Raw genomic sequence first — 16,833 nt, forward strand, 5'->3', positions numbered from 1 at the left:
TGACTCTGCATGCAGCGTTTGTGCACAAAGGCACCTCGAAAAATTGATTTCATACGGACTTTTGAGACAGCATAATGATTTAATCATGCACAACAAAATAAAGAGTTTTGGTGATAACCGATTAAAGTGGCATTACTCGACTTCTGATATACAAGGTTAAAAATATAAAAGGAAAAAAAAAATGTTGACCATGCATACAAAAACAACAGCAAAAAAAATAAATAAAAAATAAATAAATAAAAAAATTACAGTGCATCCGGAAAGTATTCATAGCGCTTCACTTTTCTAAAAATGTTGTAATGTTAAAGCCTTATTTTAAAATGTATTAAATTAAATTACTTCCTCAAGATTCTACACACAATACCCCATATAGGCAATGTGAAAAAATATTTTTTGAATTTAATAAAAATAAAAAAACCTGAAAAATTACTTGTACATACTGTAAGTATTCACAGCCTTTGCCGTGAAGCTCTAAATTGAGCTTAGGTACATTCTGTTTCCACTGATCATTCTTGAGAAATTTCAGCAGCTTAATTGGAGTTCACCTGTGGTAAATTCAGTTGATTAGACATCATTTGAAAAGGCCTACATCTGTCAATACAAGGTCCCAGGGTTTACAGTGCATGTCAAAGTACAAACCAAGCATGAGAACAAAGGAATTGTCTGTAGATCTCCAAGACAGGATTGTCTTGAGGCACAAGGCTGGGGAAGATTTCAGAAAAATTTCTGCTGCACTGAAAGTTTCAATGAGCAGAGTGGCCTCCATCATCTGAAAGTGGAAGATGTTTGGAACTCTTCCTAGCACTGGCTGGCTTTCCAAGCTGAGTGATTGGAGGAGAAGAGCCTTAGTTAGGGAGGTGATCAATAACCAATGGTCACTCTGTCTGAGCTCCAGTGTTCTTCTGTGGCATGAGGAGAACCTTACAGAAAGACAACCATCTGTGCAGCAATCCACCAATCAGACCTTTATGGCAGAGTGGCTAGACGGAAGCCACTTCCTGCCTGGAATTTGCCAAAAGGCATCTGAAGGACTCTCAGATCAAAAGGAATAAAATTCTCTGGTCTCATGAGACTAAAATTGAACTCTTTGGAGTGAATGCCAGGTGTTACATTTGGAGAAAACCAAGCACAACTTATCACCAGGCTAATATCATCACTACAGTGAATATGGTGGTGGCAGCATCGTGCTGTGAGGATGTTTTTTCAGCAACAGGAACTAGACGACTAGTCAAAGTAGAGGGAAATATGAATGCAGCAATGTACAGAGACATCCTGAAAACCTGCTTTAGAGTTTGACCTCAGACTGGGGTGACGGTTCATTTTCCAGCAGTACAATGACCCAAAGCACACCAAATAAATATCAGTTGAGTGGCTTTACAACAACTCGATAAATATCCTTGAGTGGCCCAGCCAGAGCCCAGAAAAAAAAAATACGGCCAAAGACCGGTGTGCCAGGCTTGTTGCATCATATTCAAAAAGGCTTAAGGCTGTAATTGTGCTAAAGGTGCATCAACAAAGTATTGAGCAAAGTCTGTAAATACGTATGTACATGTGATTGTTCAGGTTTTTTATTTTTAGTAAATTTGAAACAATTAAAAAAAAATCATTTTTGGAATAAGGCTGTAACATAAAAACATGTGGAAAACTTGAAGTGCTATGAATACTTTCCGGATGCACTGTAAGTTTTAAATAATAATAAAAAAGCATATTAAAATAACACACACACACACACACACACTCTAGATATGGCTAGAAACATGTTTGTCAAAAAACAGGCACACACATCAATTCTCAATAAATAAAAAAAATATATTTAAAAACAAAAATAAAATTGGCAACACCAAGAATTTAGCTTTTATGGTGATAACTAAGGGAATATTTACTTAGTACAATACCAACTTCTCGCTAGAATGCCATAAAAAGTGGAACATGGTTACACTCAAGCAGAGCTTTAATACATCATCTTTGTTTTGTTTGTTTTTTGAACTGTCAGAAATGGAGCACACAAAACTGTTGGATACCGCATGTTAAGGACACATCTTTGCTGCCTTAGAAATTCGCTAAAAAGAAAGATATCTCTCGAGAAAGTAAGTGATGCGTAAATTGTATTCAGATGTGCCTTGATCCCTCCAGAGGCAGCATTTTAAAGCTTTTGAACATAACCTATACTGCACTGGAGCATTGTACAACAGTATTCCGCACAAGCCTTTTTCACATTCAGATTTTTTATTTTGTAATTTAGCCTATGACAGTTTTTTCTAAAATAGCATGTCTACACAGTGTTGACATATTTTCAATTTAATATTTCAATTTGTGTGAACTGAAATGTGCAAATGCAACTGTCACCATCTGCATGAGAAGCGAGTACACTGTTGTTGTGTTAAAGTACCCTGAGTTGGATAATCTGAACTCTTCACTTCAAGCCCGGTTTCTTAACCCTCACTTGCACTTTCCTGAGGGTGATAAAGAGGTAGGCCTATTTATGGTAATGCCTGAGGTGAGTAATCGCTTTACAAGGATGGAGAGATAAAAACATTTAATGACAACGTGGGATATCCCTCCTGCAATTCAACTAATAGCTGAAGCTGTAAAACTCAGCACCGGCCAATCAATATGCACATATATTTATAGTGTAGATAAGATAAAAATAAATCTTCTCATCAGCCTGAAGAGGGCATCTTGACAATGAGCCGCGTCTCTCCTCTGATCTCACTTCGCCTCCTAGAGAGCGGCTGCTATTTTTAAACTGGGTGATAATTGAAGTTGCAAATATGAAATCATCACAGATGGCTTTTCTGCTATACTGTATTTGGTGTAGCCTCCTAATGAGAAGAGTGTTACTGTTTTGTAGTAAATGATAAAGATTAATTGGCTCTCAGCATCATTCAACATCTGTTTGATTGGATCTGACAATTGTTGTTTTATGAAAACAATCAAATTTTTCATGTGAAACCAAGATTTCTAGATGTTGAACGTTATCACAAATTACCATGTTATTACTGCAATTTTCTATTCTTCAGAATAATATAGCATTTATATAGAAACCACAAAGAGTATTTTAGCAACATGTAGTTGTTCAAATTGCAACTATGTAGTTTATTTGTAGGAATAGTGCCTATTTTTAAATATTTACAATTTCTGAGAGCCCGTCGGTGGCGGTTGATGTTGTCTATCCACAAGATGGCGCCAGAACCGCATAATAAGCCCTTGCTCAGTGTGTTCACGAATTAAAAAGCTGAAAAATGGAAGCCTCGTGGTTTTAAGGTGGTCCGGATAGAGTCAATAAGAAGCTGCGAATAAGAAGGTGGATTCAGCCTTGTCCCTCCTTATCGCAAACACAACAGCAGTCTGGTGAGAAGTCTGGTCAGCGCAGTCCTGCGGCCTCGCGTCAACGCACGCCTCCCACCAGTGCTGATATACAGCCATAGCACACTGCTACTCGTGTGATATTGCTCATATACAACAGTTCTGTCTGGTTCTCGAATCTGATTGGCTGATAGCAGTGCATTATTCTGCAGTAACAACACTCAACTCACTACAGTTTAACAAATACTGCAGCTATTAGACAAAAAATGTACTTTGGAGGTTTTTTTCAGGTGAGAATTGCAACTATGCAGTTTATTTAAAAGAATAGTGCCTATTTTACATATTTATTAATTTGTATAATGTAATATATATATATATATATATATATATATATTATATATATATATATATTCTAATACAAACATATTTTCTAAATGACCAAGACATCGAACATTTATAAAATAGTTGTCTTTGTAAAAAATAAGGACCCAAATGCATTATTTTAGCATTATTTTTGCATTTAATATGCATTAATAGAGGATTTAATACAATTTTGAATATAAAAAAAACTATTTCCTCAAAGTTTCTTTTTATTATTGTTTATTTAAAAACCAATAAATATTCACATACAAATTAATTTAGGAACAAGTAAATAACTACAAAAAATGTGCACTTTGGTGTAAACATACTGTACAAGGAAATATAAAGGCAAAATCTGCCTGCATGCATAACATGCGGAGGTAATGTTGAGAATTTGAGCAGGTTATCATTCAAAATCAGTAGCGTATCCTGGGCATCATTACATTTAGAAGCACTTTCTATGGACGATGGATGGACCGGCCTCATCATATTCCTGTTTGCTGATCCACATCTGCTGGAAGGTGGACAGGGAAGCCAGGATGGAGCCACCAATCCAGACTGAGTATTTGCGCTCAGGGGGAGCGATGATCTGTGAGAAGGAAGACGGTTGTTATCATACATCTACATGCTTGTCAATAAGACAGGAAAGTTTAAGAAATGCTGTACCTTGATCTTCATGGTGCTGGGGGCCAGAGCTGTGATCTCCTTCTGCATACGGTCAGCAATACCTGGGTACATGGTGGTGCCGCCAGATAGGACGTTGTTGGCATACAAGTCCTTACGGATGTCAATGTCGCACTTCATGATGCTGTTGTAGGTGGTCTCATGGATGCCAGCAGACTCCATACCTTTAGTAGGCAAAAGAAGCAGTTGTTAAAATATCTGTTTATTAAAAAATAAAAGCAAATGCCAGATAAAAGGCTAAATTGCTAATAAAAAATAATAATAATACTAGCCCATACAGTGAAATTTATATTATAGTTTACATATATATCCCAAGTGATGTTTAACAAAGCAGGAATATTTTATATTTTATATATGTCTTTCATTTTACATTTCTTTTAGTTTGCTCAGAGTAAAAGAAGTTTTATTTTTACTTTTAGGGTCAATATTACTAACCCCCTTACGAAATTATTATATTTGTAAGGGGGTCAGTAGGTAGAGCTGTTGCCTCACAGCAGGAAGGTTGCTAGTTCGAGCCTCGGCTGGGTCAGTTTGTGTATCTGTGTGGAGTTTGCACCTTCTCCCTGCATTCGTGTAGCTTTTCTAGAGGTGTTCCAGTTTTCCCCCCAGTCCAAAGACATGCAGTTCAGTTAAATTGGGTAAGCTAAATTGTTCATAGGGCATGTATGTGTGTGAATGAGTGTGTATGGGTTTCAAAGTGATGGCTTTTGGCTGGAAGGGCCTCCACTGCATAAAGCATGCTGAATAAGTGGGCAGTTAATTCCGCTGTGGCGAACCCCGATCAATAAAGGGACTAAGCCGAAAAGAAAATGAATGAATGAATGACTAGAGAATTGATGGTTCTTTCCGCTGTGGTGACCTCTGAAATAGAGACTAAGCCAAAGGAAAATGAATGAATAGCTACAGAATAAACCACTGTTGTCCAATTGCTTGCCTAATTAATATAACTTGCCTAATTAGTATAATTAAACTAGTTAAGCCTTCAAATTGCACTTCATGGTAATTACTAGAATCTTACAAAATGACTAGTGCAATATTATGTGCTGTCATCATGTAAAAGACAAAGAACTTGGTTTTTAGAGATGAGTTATTAAAACCAAGTTTTAAAATCTGCACTTGGGAAATATTTGGAAAATAATTAAACTATTTTTCCTTAAAGTAACATATATTAATAATAAAAGAAATATGAAAATTGCTTAAAGAAATTACTTAAAGAACATTTTAAATGAAAAAAAAATCTTAAAATTCTGAAATATTACACCAAATATAAACTGAATGACTAGGCTCTGAAATAAATAATAGAAGAGTTTAGATGCAAAAACCTCAAAATGCAATTTGACATTTTCTTCTAAAACTAATATTTTTGTCCGACTCTTGTATGTACTAATTTTTCTTTTACAGTGATGAATAAGTTCTTTTTATTGCCTTTAAAGCTAAATAACTGAACATAAACATAGGAGGCTAAGAAAATGCTAATTTTAAAAACACATTTAGAGGTTTTTGCATCTGAATGCTTCAATTTTAGATAAAGCTAATCAAAAAGTAACAATAAATACAGTAGTCTATATGTATTATTCCTTCTAAACTAGTTTAGGACAACACACAATATTATCATACTTGTCAGTATGACAGTTCTATCTTACAGTTTTTACAGTTCTATCTCGCTATCATCCCGTAAAGGTATTTTCTCATATTTCTCCCGTATTTTCAGTCTTTCTCTGAAGAGTGGCAAATAAACATTAAAGCACCAATCCTCCCTATATGCAACCCATACCGCCTTGCTCTTAAATGTGAGTCAGTTCTGTGCTTTGTTTAGGCATGAAAAAACTTTGAAACAAATATAAAAACGGCGGGATTCCCTTTTCTTTTCATTACAGGTGCTGTCTCGTCTTCATAATCCTCAAAACAGCCATACAGTGATGCATAACTGTCAGCAGATGCGCTCCAAACGGATCCGTTTCCCAAACGGATTCTGTACACGTGATTTGAAGAGGAACGAAAGTCTGGGTTTTGAGTACGTGTTTGAACAGACATATACACATAATTATCAATAATAGTATCTAAAGATGTTGATCTTGGTGGGGAGTTTTTCAAGCACAACTAATTTTGTCCTTAATGAGCATAAAAAGTAAGGAAAGCAATTGAATGCTTTCATTATGTTGTTAGATGTGTGCATTTTAAAGTGACACATCTGTTAATGTAATCAAACAGAACAAAATCTAAATAAGAGATTCATTCATTGCTCTTTAATCAGAATGTGTAAGTTATGCAGTGAAGCAACGGCTAGTGAGATTTGATAGCTTGATTCTATTTCATTATAAAAGCTATTAATTTTAATAAGCTGAAGTGTTTGTATTTGCTGCTAATATACTATTTATTTTTGTCTTTTGTAAATAATAATAATAAAACATATTACTGACCATTTAACTGTTTATAAACAATGAAACAGCTCCAGAAGAAGATATTTGGTAATGTGGGGATTTTTTCAAAGGGGGTCAAGGAAATCCCTTATTATGGTGGGCATATCCCTTACTTTCACATCCCAATGTTGACAAGTATGAATATTAAAGATGGATAAATTAAATAATATCACGCACCAATGAAGGAAGGCTGAAAGAGGGTCTCGGGGCAACGAAAACGTTCATTTCCAATAGTGATGACCTGGCCATCAGGCAACTCGTAGGACTTCTCCAGAGAAGAAGAGGAAGCAGCAGTGGCCATTTCATTCTCAAAGTCCAGAGCGACGTAGCACAGCTTCTCCTTGATGTCACGCACAATCTCACGCTCAGCTGTGGGAAGCCAATTCCAGTGTTAACCGAATATTAGTATAATATAAAGTGCAATACATGGTTTATTAATGACAGCTTATTCATACCAGTGGTCACAAAAGAGTAGCCGCGTTCAGTCAGGATTTTCATCAGGTAGTCAGTCAGGTCACGACCGGCCAAATCCAGACGCATTATGGCATGGGGCAGAGCATAACCCTCGTAGATGGGAACATTGTGGGTCACTCCATCTCCAGAGTCCAGCACAATACCTACAAACAACAACAAAAAAGTGAGCTCCCCTGCTCTTTCAATCTTGATCAGTGTTTTCTAAACCTGTTCTGATTGGAGGACTACAGACTTACAGCCAGGGCCGGAGTGGGACTCTTTTTCAGCCCTGGAGTTTCAAGCCTTAGACCGGCCCACCTCAGTTCACCACTGACTATCTTAAAATAAGGTCATTTCCAATTCAGTTTCTAATTACACTATCACGTCTTTTTTTGAGAAAACAGCTGTTTTAAAACTTCAAATGTTCAACAACCCTTACAGTATTATATGTCTTAACAATAAAAATGAAAAAAAAAATCTTTATAGACGTGGACCAAACCCTGGCAGGCCATGTCATAACCTAACGTGCTAACCACTGTACCACAACAGCTGTACATTGAATAGTGACTTATCTTGTTATATCATCATTAACCTGCAGGCTGCATCTTGCTCACGAGGCTACGAGAAAATAGATAAAAAGAGCAGAGCTTCTGTAAAATAATAAATAAGAAGGATGTGGTCAAGTAAATAAATAAATTATATTTAAATAGTGTGACTGCTGAGAGCAACAGATTCTGGAGCTAGGGACACCGGCCCTCGAGGCCAAAAAACGGATCGGCCCTCCGGGAATTCTCCTGGTCCTCCCGATTTGCCAATCTGGGCCTGCTTACAGCTCTAACTCTAACAGGAATGAAAAATTGAAAAGTAGAGGGATGTTCGAGAACTTGTCCCAGGGATGGTACAACGGCTGCAGCATATGTGATAATCAATAGTGGAAAGAGTACTGAAAAATCATACTCAAGTAAAAGCACTATTACTTGCCTAAAATGTAGTGCAAGTAGAGTAAAAGTAGCCTTTTTCAAAAAAATACTCAAGAGTAATGAGTAGTGAGTATTTCACTGTAAAAAGCTGATGCATTTACATGTAATTTGTGCATGTGTGTAAACTTAACATTCTGTATTGTGTTTAGTTATTGCCCAGCAGGAGGCACACAACTTCACAAGATGTTAATATTACAGTAGTTTAGATTTAAGTTCTGTCAGGTGACCAAAATTCGATGTCTAGTCAGCATCTAAGGACAATGTTATTTTGACGTCCAATAATGTCATCAAACCACTGATATTTGGTTGATTTTAGGCAAGTGACCAAAATCCAAAGTCGATCCAACATCTTAAACCAGCAACATATTGACATTAAATACTGACATTTATTCATCAGGTATAGCATTCAAAATCCAACGTCTAATAGAATTTATAGTGGTAAAGTCTACATAACGTAAAGCTATAACATCATCAGATATTGATATTTGGTTGGTTTTAGGTTGGGCATTGACTTTGGCCTGATGTTGAGTTCTGAAGTCAACCCTATTTTTATTTCCAAAAAAATGCAACATTCCCATGACGTTAGGGTACAACGTCAAACTTGTGCCTGTTGGGTGTTTAAGGCCATTTCGTCAACATACAGTAAACATCCATCATCTTCTCATCAGTGAACAGTCTCTGGATCAATGCATGTAAAGATTTTGGGCATCTTCTTGGACACTTTTACTGCTTACAAAAGGTTTGCTGCATTTATAAAGCAGCCATGACTTGAGGTAGTACATTATGAGGTGATTTACCTTCTATGTGCGCTCTGATTGGACAGAAATCACAGGACTGACTTTGCTAATCCCCATAGACAAGTAATAATGAAGTAGTGACTGCAGACTGAGTAAGGAGTAAAAGTACCGATAAGTACTTAATTAATTACAATTCCTGAAAAAAACTACTGAATTACAGTTACTTGAGTATTTGTAATTAGTTACTTTACACCACTGATAATAATTTACAAGTTTAAAATTTGAAAAAAATGAAAAATGAAAAATTAAGGCACATATGCATGTTTGGCATACTGTAACAGAGGACGGCTCCAAGCTTACATTTTTGGCTTGAAGCCAGAGTATATTGAGTGCTGCTTGAAAACTGTTCTGGGACAGAAGTGAATTAGCTATGTTTATGTATATAGATCTCATATCATGCTGGCTACACAATCAAAACATCTTCCTCCCAAACTTTGTCGAAGTCATTTGTTCCGACTGAAGAAGTTATGTCTTTCCATACACAGTCTTGGAACTTAGGTGTCATTTATACTTGTATGCTTCTTTTAAAATAAATGTTATTTTATAAAGCAAGCATTTCCAAACTAAATCAGGGTCGTTATCAGTATCAAAACACTCCATTTTCGCAGGTTAAAGATGATTGTAAGAAATTTGTATGATTTTTAGAACAGCATGAAAGCCTACCCCTAACATAGGTGTCATCGAGGCATGGTCGAATGAAACTAATGAGATTTCATTTAAATTTGTCACTAAATTAACTACATTTAAAATGGTTACTTGTCATGAGATTGTGTTGGTCCTGTGGAATCTTAAAAGGAATGTGGTATTTTAGTTCATGTCTTCACAAACACTCACCAGTGGTACGGCCAGAAGCATACAGTGAAAGCACAGCCTGGATAGCCACATACATGGCCGGAACATTAAAGGTCTCAAACATGATCTGCAAATTAAACAACGCAAACAACAGGTTAAGTCATTTAAGTATTTCTGCATCATTTTAAGTTTGTAGAGTTGTTGCTAGATGCTAGAGGCTATGATCTTTAGCCTCCTTGGTAGAGCAACAGACACCCATGCGGAAGGTCGCCTGTTCGATATCAGCTCGAAGCGGTTGGGTGGTGTAAGACCGTCGGGGTTACACATGCACATTTTGAAGATTTTCAAGCAGAATTACCTGTGTCATTTTCTCTCTGTTGGCTTTGGGGTTAAGTGGAGCCTCTGTGAGCAGCGTGGGGTGTTCCTCAGGGGCCACACGCAACTCATTGTAGAAGGTATGGTGCCAGATCTTCTCCATATCATCCCAGTTGGTGATAATGCCGTGCTCAATCGGGTACTTCAAGGTCAGGATGCCTCTCTTGCTCTGGGCCTCATCACCCACGTAAGAGTCTTTCTGTCCCATACCTACCATCACACCCTGTTCCGGACGAGATGATGTCAAAAGTTCAGTACATACAGTATTTGCATTATGCATTTGGCAGCAACATTTATTCAATACAACTAATGGTATATAGAAAGGAATCAATCACTTGACCTTGGCTATGTGTTCTACTGTTAAACTAAATTCATTGTAGTCTCAGCACTAGCTGACAGCTTAAAACTGGCATTATGGCAAACCCCTCATATGGAAGAAAAATCCATTTAACTAAAAAAATGAATTAACATGTAGTATAATCAACCTCCTGCAGTGTTTTTATTCTTTATCACATATTTCCCAAGTCTTATATTCTTATATCTTATACTGTGAAAAATTCCTTGCTCTGTTAAACATCATTTGAGAAATGAAAAAAAAAAGTATTTAAAATTCAAAGGGGGGCTAATAATTCTGACTTCAACTGTATATATTTATTTTGGAGAAAGTTTTGTTTCTTTTAGTTTAGCTGGAATAAATATATTTTTTTTATTTTTAAATAAAAGTCAATAGTATGTTTAAGGCATGTTTAAATTAAGGTCAATATTATGAGACTCCTCAAAAAAAAAAATATATATTTTTTTTGTTGCAGAACAAACCATGTTTGATCTGCCTAATTAACATAACTTGCCTATTAACCTAATTAACCTGGTAGGTTACAACAATGCTTAGCGTATGTAAAAAAAAAAAAAAAAAAAAGAAAGAAAGAAAATTAAACTGCCTAAAAAGATCAAATAATAAATCTAACTTTCAAAACTACAAAAATGCTCAAACGATCAAATAATAAATCAAAATTCATTCTCAAATGAGAAATCAAATGTATTTGATATTTAATTTTCATGAACAACTGAAAATCCTGTAAGATTTCAATAACGAGTCAAATGCTCAAACTATGATTCAAATAAAGGAACCAATTTCCTGATCACATACACAGCTGGAAGTTCATGATGGACTACTTATTAGGACACCTCATTTACAGACTCTTGGCTGAGTCTTGTTTTTTCCCTGTGAGTCATTATAAAGCATTTTTCCTGTTTGTCCTGCCATGTTTTGATCCTTGTCTTGTTTACTGTCGTTGTTATTTTGCCTCCTGTCATTTGTCTGTTTTTTTTTTCCAATAATGTAATACTTTTCATTTAAGACATTTTAGATCAGTGCAACTGATGTTTTCAAAAGTCAAGTAAGCAAGAAAAAGTGAAAGGAAATCAAGATTGAGTTTTTTTTTCTGTTCACTCAACTTCAGGCATTCGTTTTGTAAAAAAAAAAAAAAAAACATTTTCACTTGGCACAGTTTAAATGGTTTTGTTATAGCGTAGCAGACCTCTCCAAAAAACGAATAACCTTATGTTACCCCAACAAAATGTTTTTTTTTGTAACACTGACATAAGGATTTACTGAAATACTGGAATACTGAAATAAGGATTATGTTTTTTTTTTTTGTACTAGTCAGTTAGTTTTGCTGTGTTTTGCATGTTTGCATGTTCTCCCTGCGTTCGCATGGGTTTTCTCTGGGTGCTCCGGGTACCCCCACAGTCCAAAGACATGCGGTACAGGTGAATTGGGTAGGCTAAATTGTCCGTAGTGTATGAGTGTGTATGTGTGAATGTTTCCCAGAGATGGGTTGCGACTGGAAGGGCATCCGCTGCGTAAAAATGTGCTGAATAAGTTGGCGGTTCATTCTGCTGTGGCCACCTCGGAATAATAAAGACACTAAGCTGACAAGAAAATGAATGAATGAACCTGCATGTGTTGCTAATGGTATACACTCTGTAAATTACTTTCAAGTTTCCTACATAAATTTTTTTTCTATAAGAAGTCTCAATGTTTTAATGTATATGTTCATAAAAATGATGCAGAACAAAACACATTGTGATGTATTTCTTTACATGAAGTGATCCATAACCAATAGGGAATGGAAAAGAGTCCAGACCTTGCATGTGTGAAGCTCTGGCTAAGTCAGACTAAGTTCAATGAAAGTATAATGTTGCTCTCTTGCATTAAGAAATAAACATTGTACCTGGTGGCGAGGACGACCGACAATGGAGGGAAAGACAGCACGAGGAGCATCATCTCCTGCAAAGCCAGCCTTCACCAGGCCAGAGCCATTGTCACACACAAGAGCAGTGGTCTCATCGTCATCACACATGGTGTCAGCTGGGGTTCTGAGTGAAGATCAGACACACAAATGTTAGAAAATTCTGTGAACATACATGACAGTTTGTTTGCATTCCAGCCAGGGTTGTGTTTTCACTTCATTATAAATCATATTGATCTAAAACAATTGTCATTAATGACTTTATGATTTAATGTCCATAAAATGTCTTCATTGAATATTATTATTTTGCTGATATATGAATAATTATTTGACTGTGTAACAAAATTAATCATACTATTGTATTGCTGCAAAAAAAAAAATAATAAAAAATCTTATTGGGTCTTTATTTTTAAGAGAGCAGTTTAGTAATTCATGCTGCTGACATGCTTGTCCTTGATTGACTTCTCCTCATAACAAGGTTTTAAAAGTAAGAAAATTAAAACTTCACTAAAATTCAAAGTCAGCAAAGTATTCTTAACTGGCAACTCTAAGCCTCTGAAATGTTTGTTTAGCTCAAGTCAATTACTTGCATTGTAATTTCAGCCATAGAACTGACCTAGTTTAAATCCTAGCATTCAGAAGATCATCCCATTAAATGAAGTCTGACATTTCTGAAAGCTTTAGCTGTACTTACCAGATCAGCACCAGGAGCTGGTTCCCTTGGAGAGTGAATGGTAGAAAGCGCCTTGAGTCACGGCCAATTTATAGACACTGAGTGGCCCTGGGTCGCTGGACTTCCCTCTCCATATTTGGTAGCCCGAGCGCCATTGAGAGTGGAGTGGCCATGAATGGAAGGGCGCGGAGAGGAGAGCCCGAGACCCGCGCTAGGCTTTTGGTCCTGCGCCCATGTATGGAGAGAGACGCGGAAAGGCATTGCAGGGGGCGAGTGATGTCATTATTAATCAACGCGGAGCACACTGAAATACCATAGAAATGCCATCCCGTAAACTCTGGATGTCATAGTCTATATTTACAGTTGAAGTCAGAACTATTAGCCCCTTTTCTTTTTTGAATATATCCCAATTGATGTTTAACGGAGCAAGGAAATTTCCACTGTATGTCTGATAATATTTTAAGAGAAAGTCTTATTTGTTTTATTTCGGATAGAATAAAAGCAGTTTTTAATTTTTAAAAAGCATTTCAAGGTCCAGATTATTACCCTCTTTAAGCTATATTTTATTTCGATAGTCTACAGCAGTGGTCCTTAAATTTTTTCAAGTACCACCTCAGAAAAAAAGGTCTCTTCAAGTATAATAAGCAGTAATAAAATACAGTAGCGTAGTGGGCCCAGTGAAGCAGCTACAGCTCTGTACAGTTCAAAAATGAGGCAGATTGTTTTTTATTGTTAAGAGTATTATTATCAGCCACTTTAAACATTCTAAATTATTTGAACATTAACACTGTACTGTGCTTATACTTATACTTAAATAAATAAATAAATAAATAAATGAATAAATAAATGTCAAATTTTAATTTAAATTGTGCTTTTAAAAGTTAAAAATGTTAGGTTACTATTCTTAAAGTAAAAAAAAAAAACTCCTGTACATAAATGTGAAGTATCAACACTTAGAAATATAGGCTACATGTCATCATATTCATACAAAATCATTTTTGATACATTTTGAAATATATGTATGTACATACAGATGACATATTTGATTCCTCAGCATTTAATAAAGCCCACATACCACTATTGGTACACGTACCACAGTTTAAGAACCACTGGTATACAGAACAAACCATCATTATATAATAACTTGCCTAATTACCCTAACCTGCCTAGTAAACCTAATTAACCTTTAAGCCTTTAAATGTCACTTTAAGCTGTATAGAAGTGTTTTGAAAAATATCTAGTAAAATATAATTTACTGTCATCATGGCAAAGATAAAATAAATCAGTTATTAGAAATGAGCTAATAAAAATATATAAATTATGTTTGTCATACATACAGGAATTAGAGACAAATTAAACAGGGCGACAATCATTCTGACATTAACTGCATATAAATCATACAACACGCTCTTTAAACAACAAATAATCCACCATTTACACTAAATGTTGTCTCATTCTTTAGATTTGACGGGATTTTAATTTCGAAATGAAGATGAATTCGAAGGGTAAAAAGGGTTTAAAAGAGAATTGTATATAAAATAATACTATAGTAATGTGTAGGTTATATAGTGTACTGTTTTTGAACCATACAGTGTGTTATACTGTATATATTATAGTACTTAGAGTTTACAGCACTTGGTTCAGAATACTGTAAGAATAGTGAAGTGATACACTGTAGGTACTGTTGTTTACTGTAGTTTTATTAGTGTATTGTGGTATAATATACACTAAAGTTGTAGAAAAGGCATTACATTCATTGATTTTCTATTCAGCTTAGTCCCTGTTTTAATCCGAGGATGCCACATCGGTCGCTGTGGCTTGAACCAGCAATCAATCAATCAATCAATCAATCAATCAATCAATCAATCAATCAATCAATCAATCAATCAATCAATCAATCAATCAATCAATCAATCAATCAATCAATGTATCGATCGATCTATCTATCTATCTATCTATCTATCTATCTATCTATCTATCTATCTGTCTATCTGTCTATCTATCTGTCTATCTGTCTGTCTGTCTGTCTGTCTGTCTGTCTGTCTGTCTGTCTGTCTGTCTATATATCTATCTATCTGAAGTCTAATATCATATCAGTGTGTGATCTGACAATATAAATGTACAAATGCCCTATTCAGACCAAGTCCCCTATTGGTTCTCAAACTGTGGTATGTGTACCACCAGTGGTACGCAGGCTTCCTTCAAGTGGTACACGGAGTAATAATCAAAGTAGAAAAAAAAACACACTTTTTACCCTTTGGCGCGTGCAGTAACACCGATGTGACCAGTAAATTGATTTTATTAAGCTAAACCTTTTATTTTATTTAAAATTTTCTAATGTTTAAAGTTAATTTCCTCCCAATATTTGTAATGGTTGTTGGGCTCATATTTTTATATCCCAATGTTGACAGATATAATCACTTGCTTTTCTGAAACAAATAGCCTACTCTAATGTGCAGTAGGCAGATCTAATTTCTAATTTAAATATGTAAATCCAATTTATGTATCTGAAATACAAGTTAATGTTTAGATTTTACAGAAATGCAAATATGTTATATATACATGCACCATATTTTTTAAAATTTATTTATTTAGAGTTTATATATGAATATGATAACATATAGGGCCACATGGAATCTGCACGCGTAGAATTCCACAGATTTTCCACAGATTTTCCACAGAATTCCGCAGTTTTCTGCAGATTTTTAGCTCATTATTAATTCTGTTTATTTACTTGAGTAAATGTGTAAATCTGAATTTATTCAGTTTTTATTCAGTAATTTATTATTTTTTATTTAATATATTAAGGTTTTAGTTATGATACTCCGCTGGATACTCCCAAAATAATTCCCAAAATAATTTCTGGCAACCACAGCTGCCAGTTTTTTACCGTAAATTTTATGGGATTTTTTTTACAGTGTATTTTTTACCTTTAAGCACAGTGCAGTGTTAATTTTCAAACTATTTATAATGCAAGTGGCTGACAATAATAAATATTCATAATAATAAGAAATAATCTGTTTAGTTTTTGAACTGCAGAGGTGTAGCTGCTTAATTAGGCCTGCAATGCTACTGGATTTCAATACTGGTCATTATGGTAATACTAAGAGAGACAATTGTCTCTGAGGTGGTACTTGATGAAAAAAGTTTAAAAACCACTGCCATAGCAGACACCTTGATATCAAACAATATAAATTTAAAAAAAAAAAACTTGTCACATGTGAATAATTTGATATCAAAACCTTAAGTTCTGTTTGACATAAGGTCTGGGTGTTTCCCAGTTGGAAGGACATCTGCTGTGTAAAACATATTTATTGCGATTCATTGGCAACCCCAGATTAATAAAGGGACTAAGCTGAAAAGAAAAGGAATTATTATTATTATTATTATCATTATTATTATTATTATTATAAGCTTTAGAGTAATCATCACCCATCTAAACTCTAATGATTAAGTTGCATTTTTTCATAGTGAGCTGCTCTGATTCTGACTGGCTGCCTTTTTAGGAGAGACTTAAATAACACCTGAAGTTCCAAATCAGCACACTTGAAAATCCATGTCAAAGACCCTCCACCCTTAGGTTAGCAGAGTTATTATGACGAATAGAGGATTGTTAAAATAGGGATTGTAGAAGCCACATCACTCACCAGCACCGGTGTGCACTGTAAGTATTCAGCCAAAAAATGCTGAGTTGTAGTGTTATGGTTTCACCTCATCACTCCTGTATCAGCATTTCGCTTC

General features: G+C 35.4%; 1 protein-coding gene across 1 annotated transcript; it reads right to left on the reverse strand.

Moving 5' to 3' along the window:
* Window positions 1-3,898: 3,898 nt before the first annotated feature.
* actc2 (actin, alpha, cardiac muscle 2) lies at window positions 3,899-13,156 on the reverse strand. The gene is given in 8 exon segments (NM_001002066.1): window positions 3,899-4,255; window positions 4,333-4,514; window positions 6,948-7,139; window positions 7,226-7,387; window positions 9,835-9,919; window positions 10,151-10,390; window positions 12,402-12,546; window positions 13,114-13,156. Coding segments are annotated over 7 exon segments (1,134 nt in total). The 5' UTR covers window positions 12,531-12,546; window positions 13,114-13,156; the 3' UTR covers window positions 3,899-4,111.
* Window positions 13,157-16,833: the final 3,677 nt, after the last annotated feature.

This window comes from Danio rerio, chromosome 20 (assembly GCF_052040795.2).
Source record: "Danio rerio strain M-AB ecotype USA chromosome 20, GRCz13ab, whole genome shotgun sequence".
NCBI lineage: Eukaryota > Metazoa > Chordata > Actinopteri > Cypriniformes > Danionidae > Danio > Danio rerio.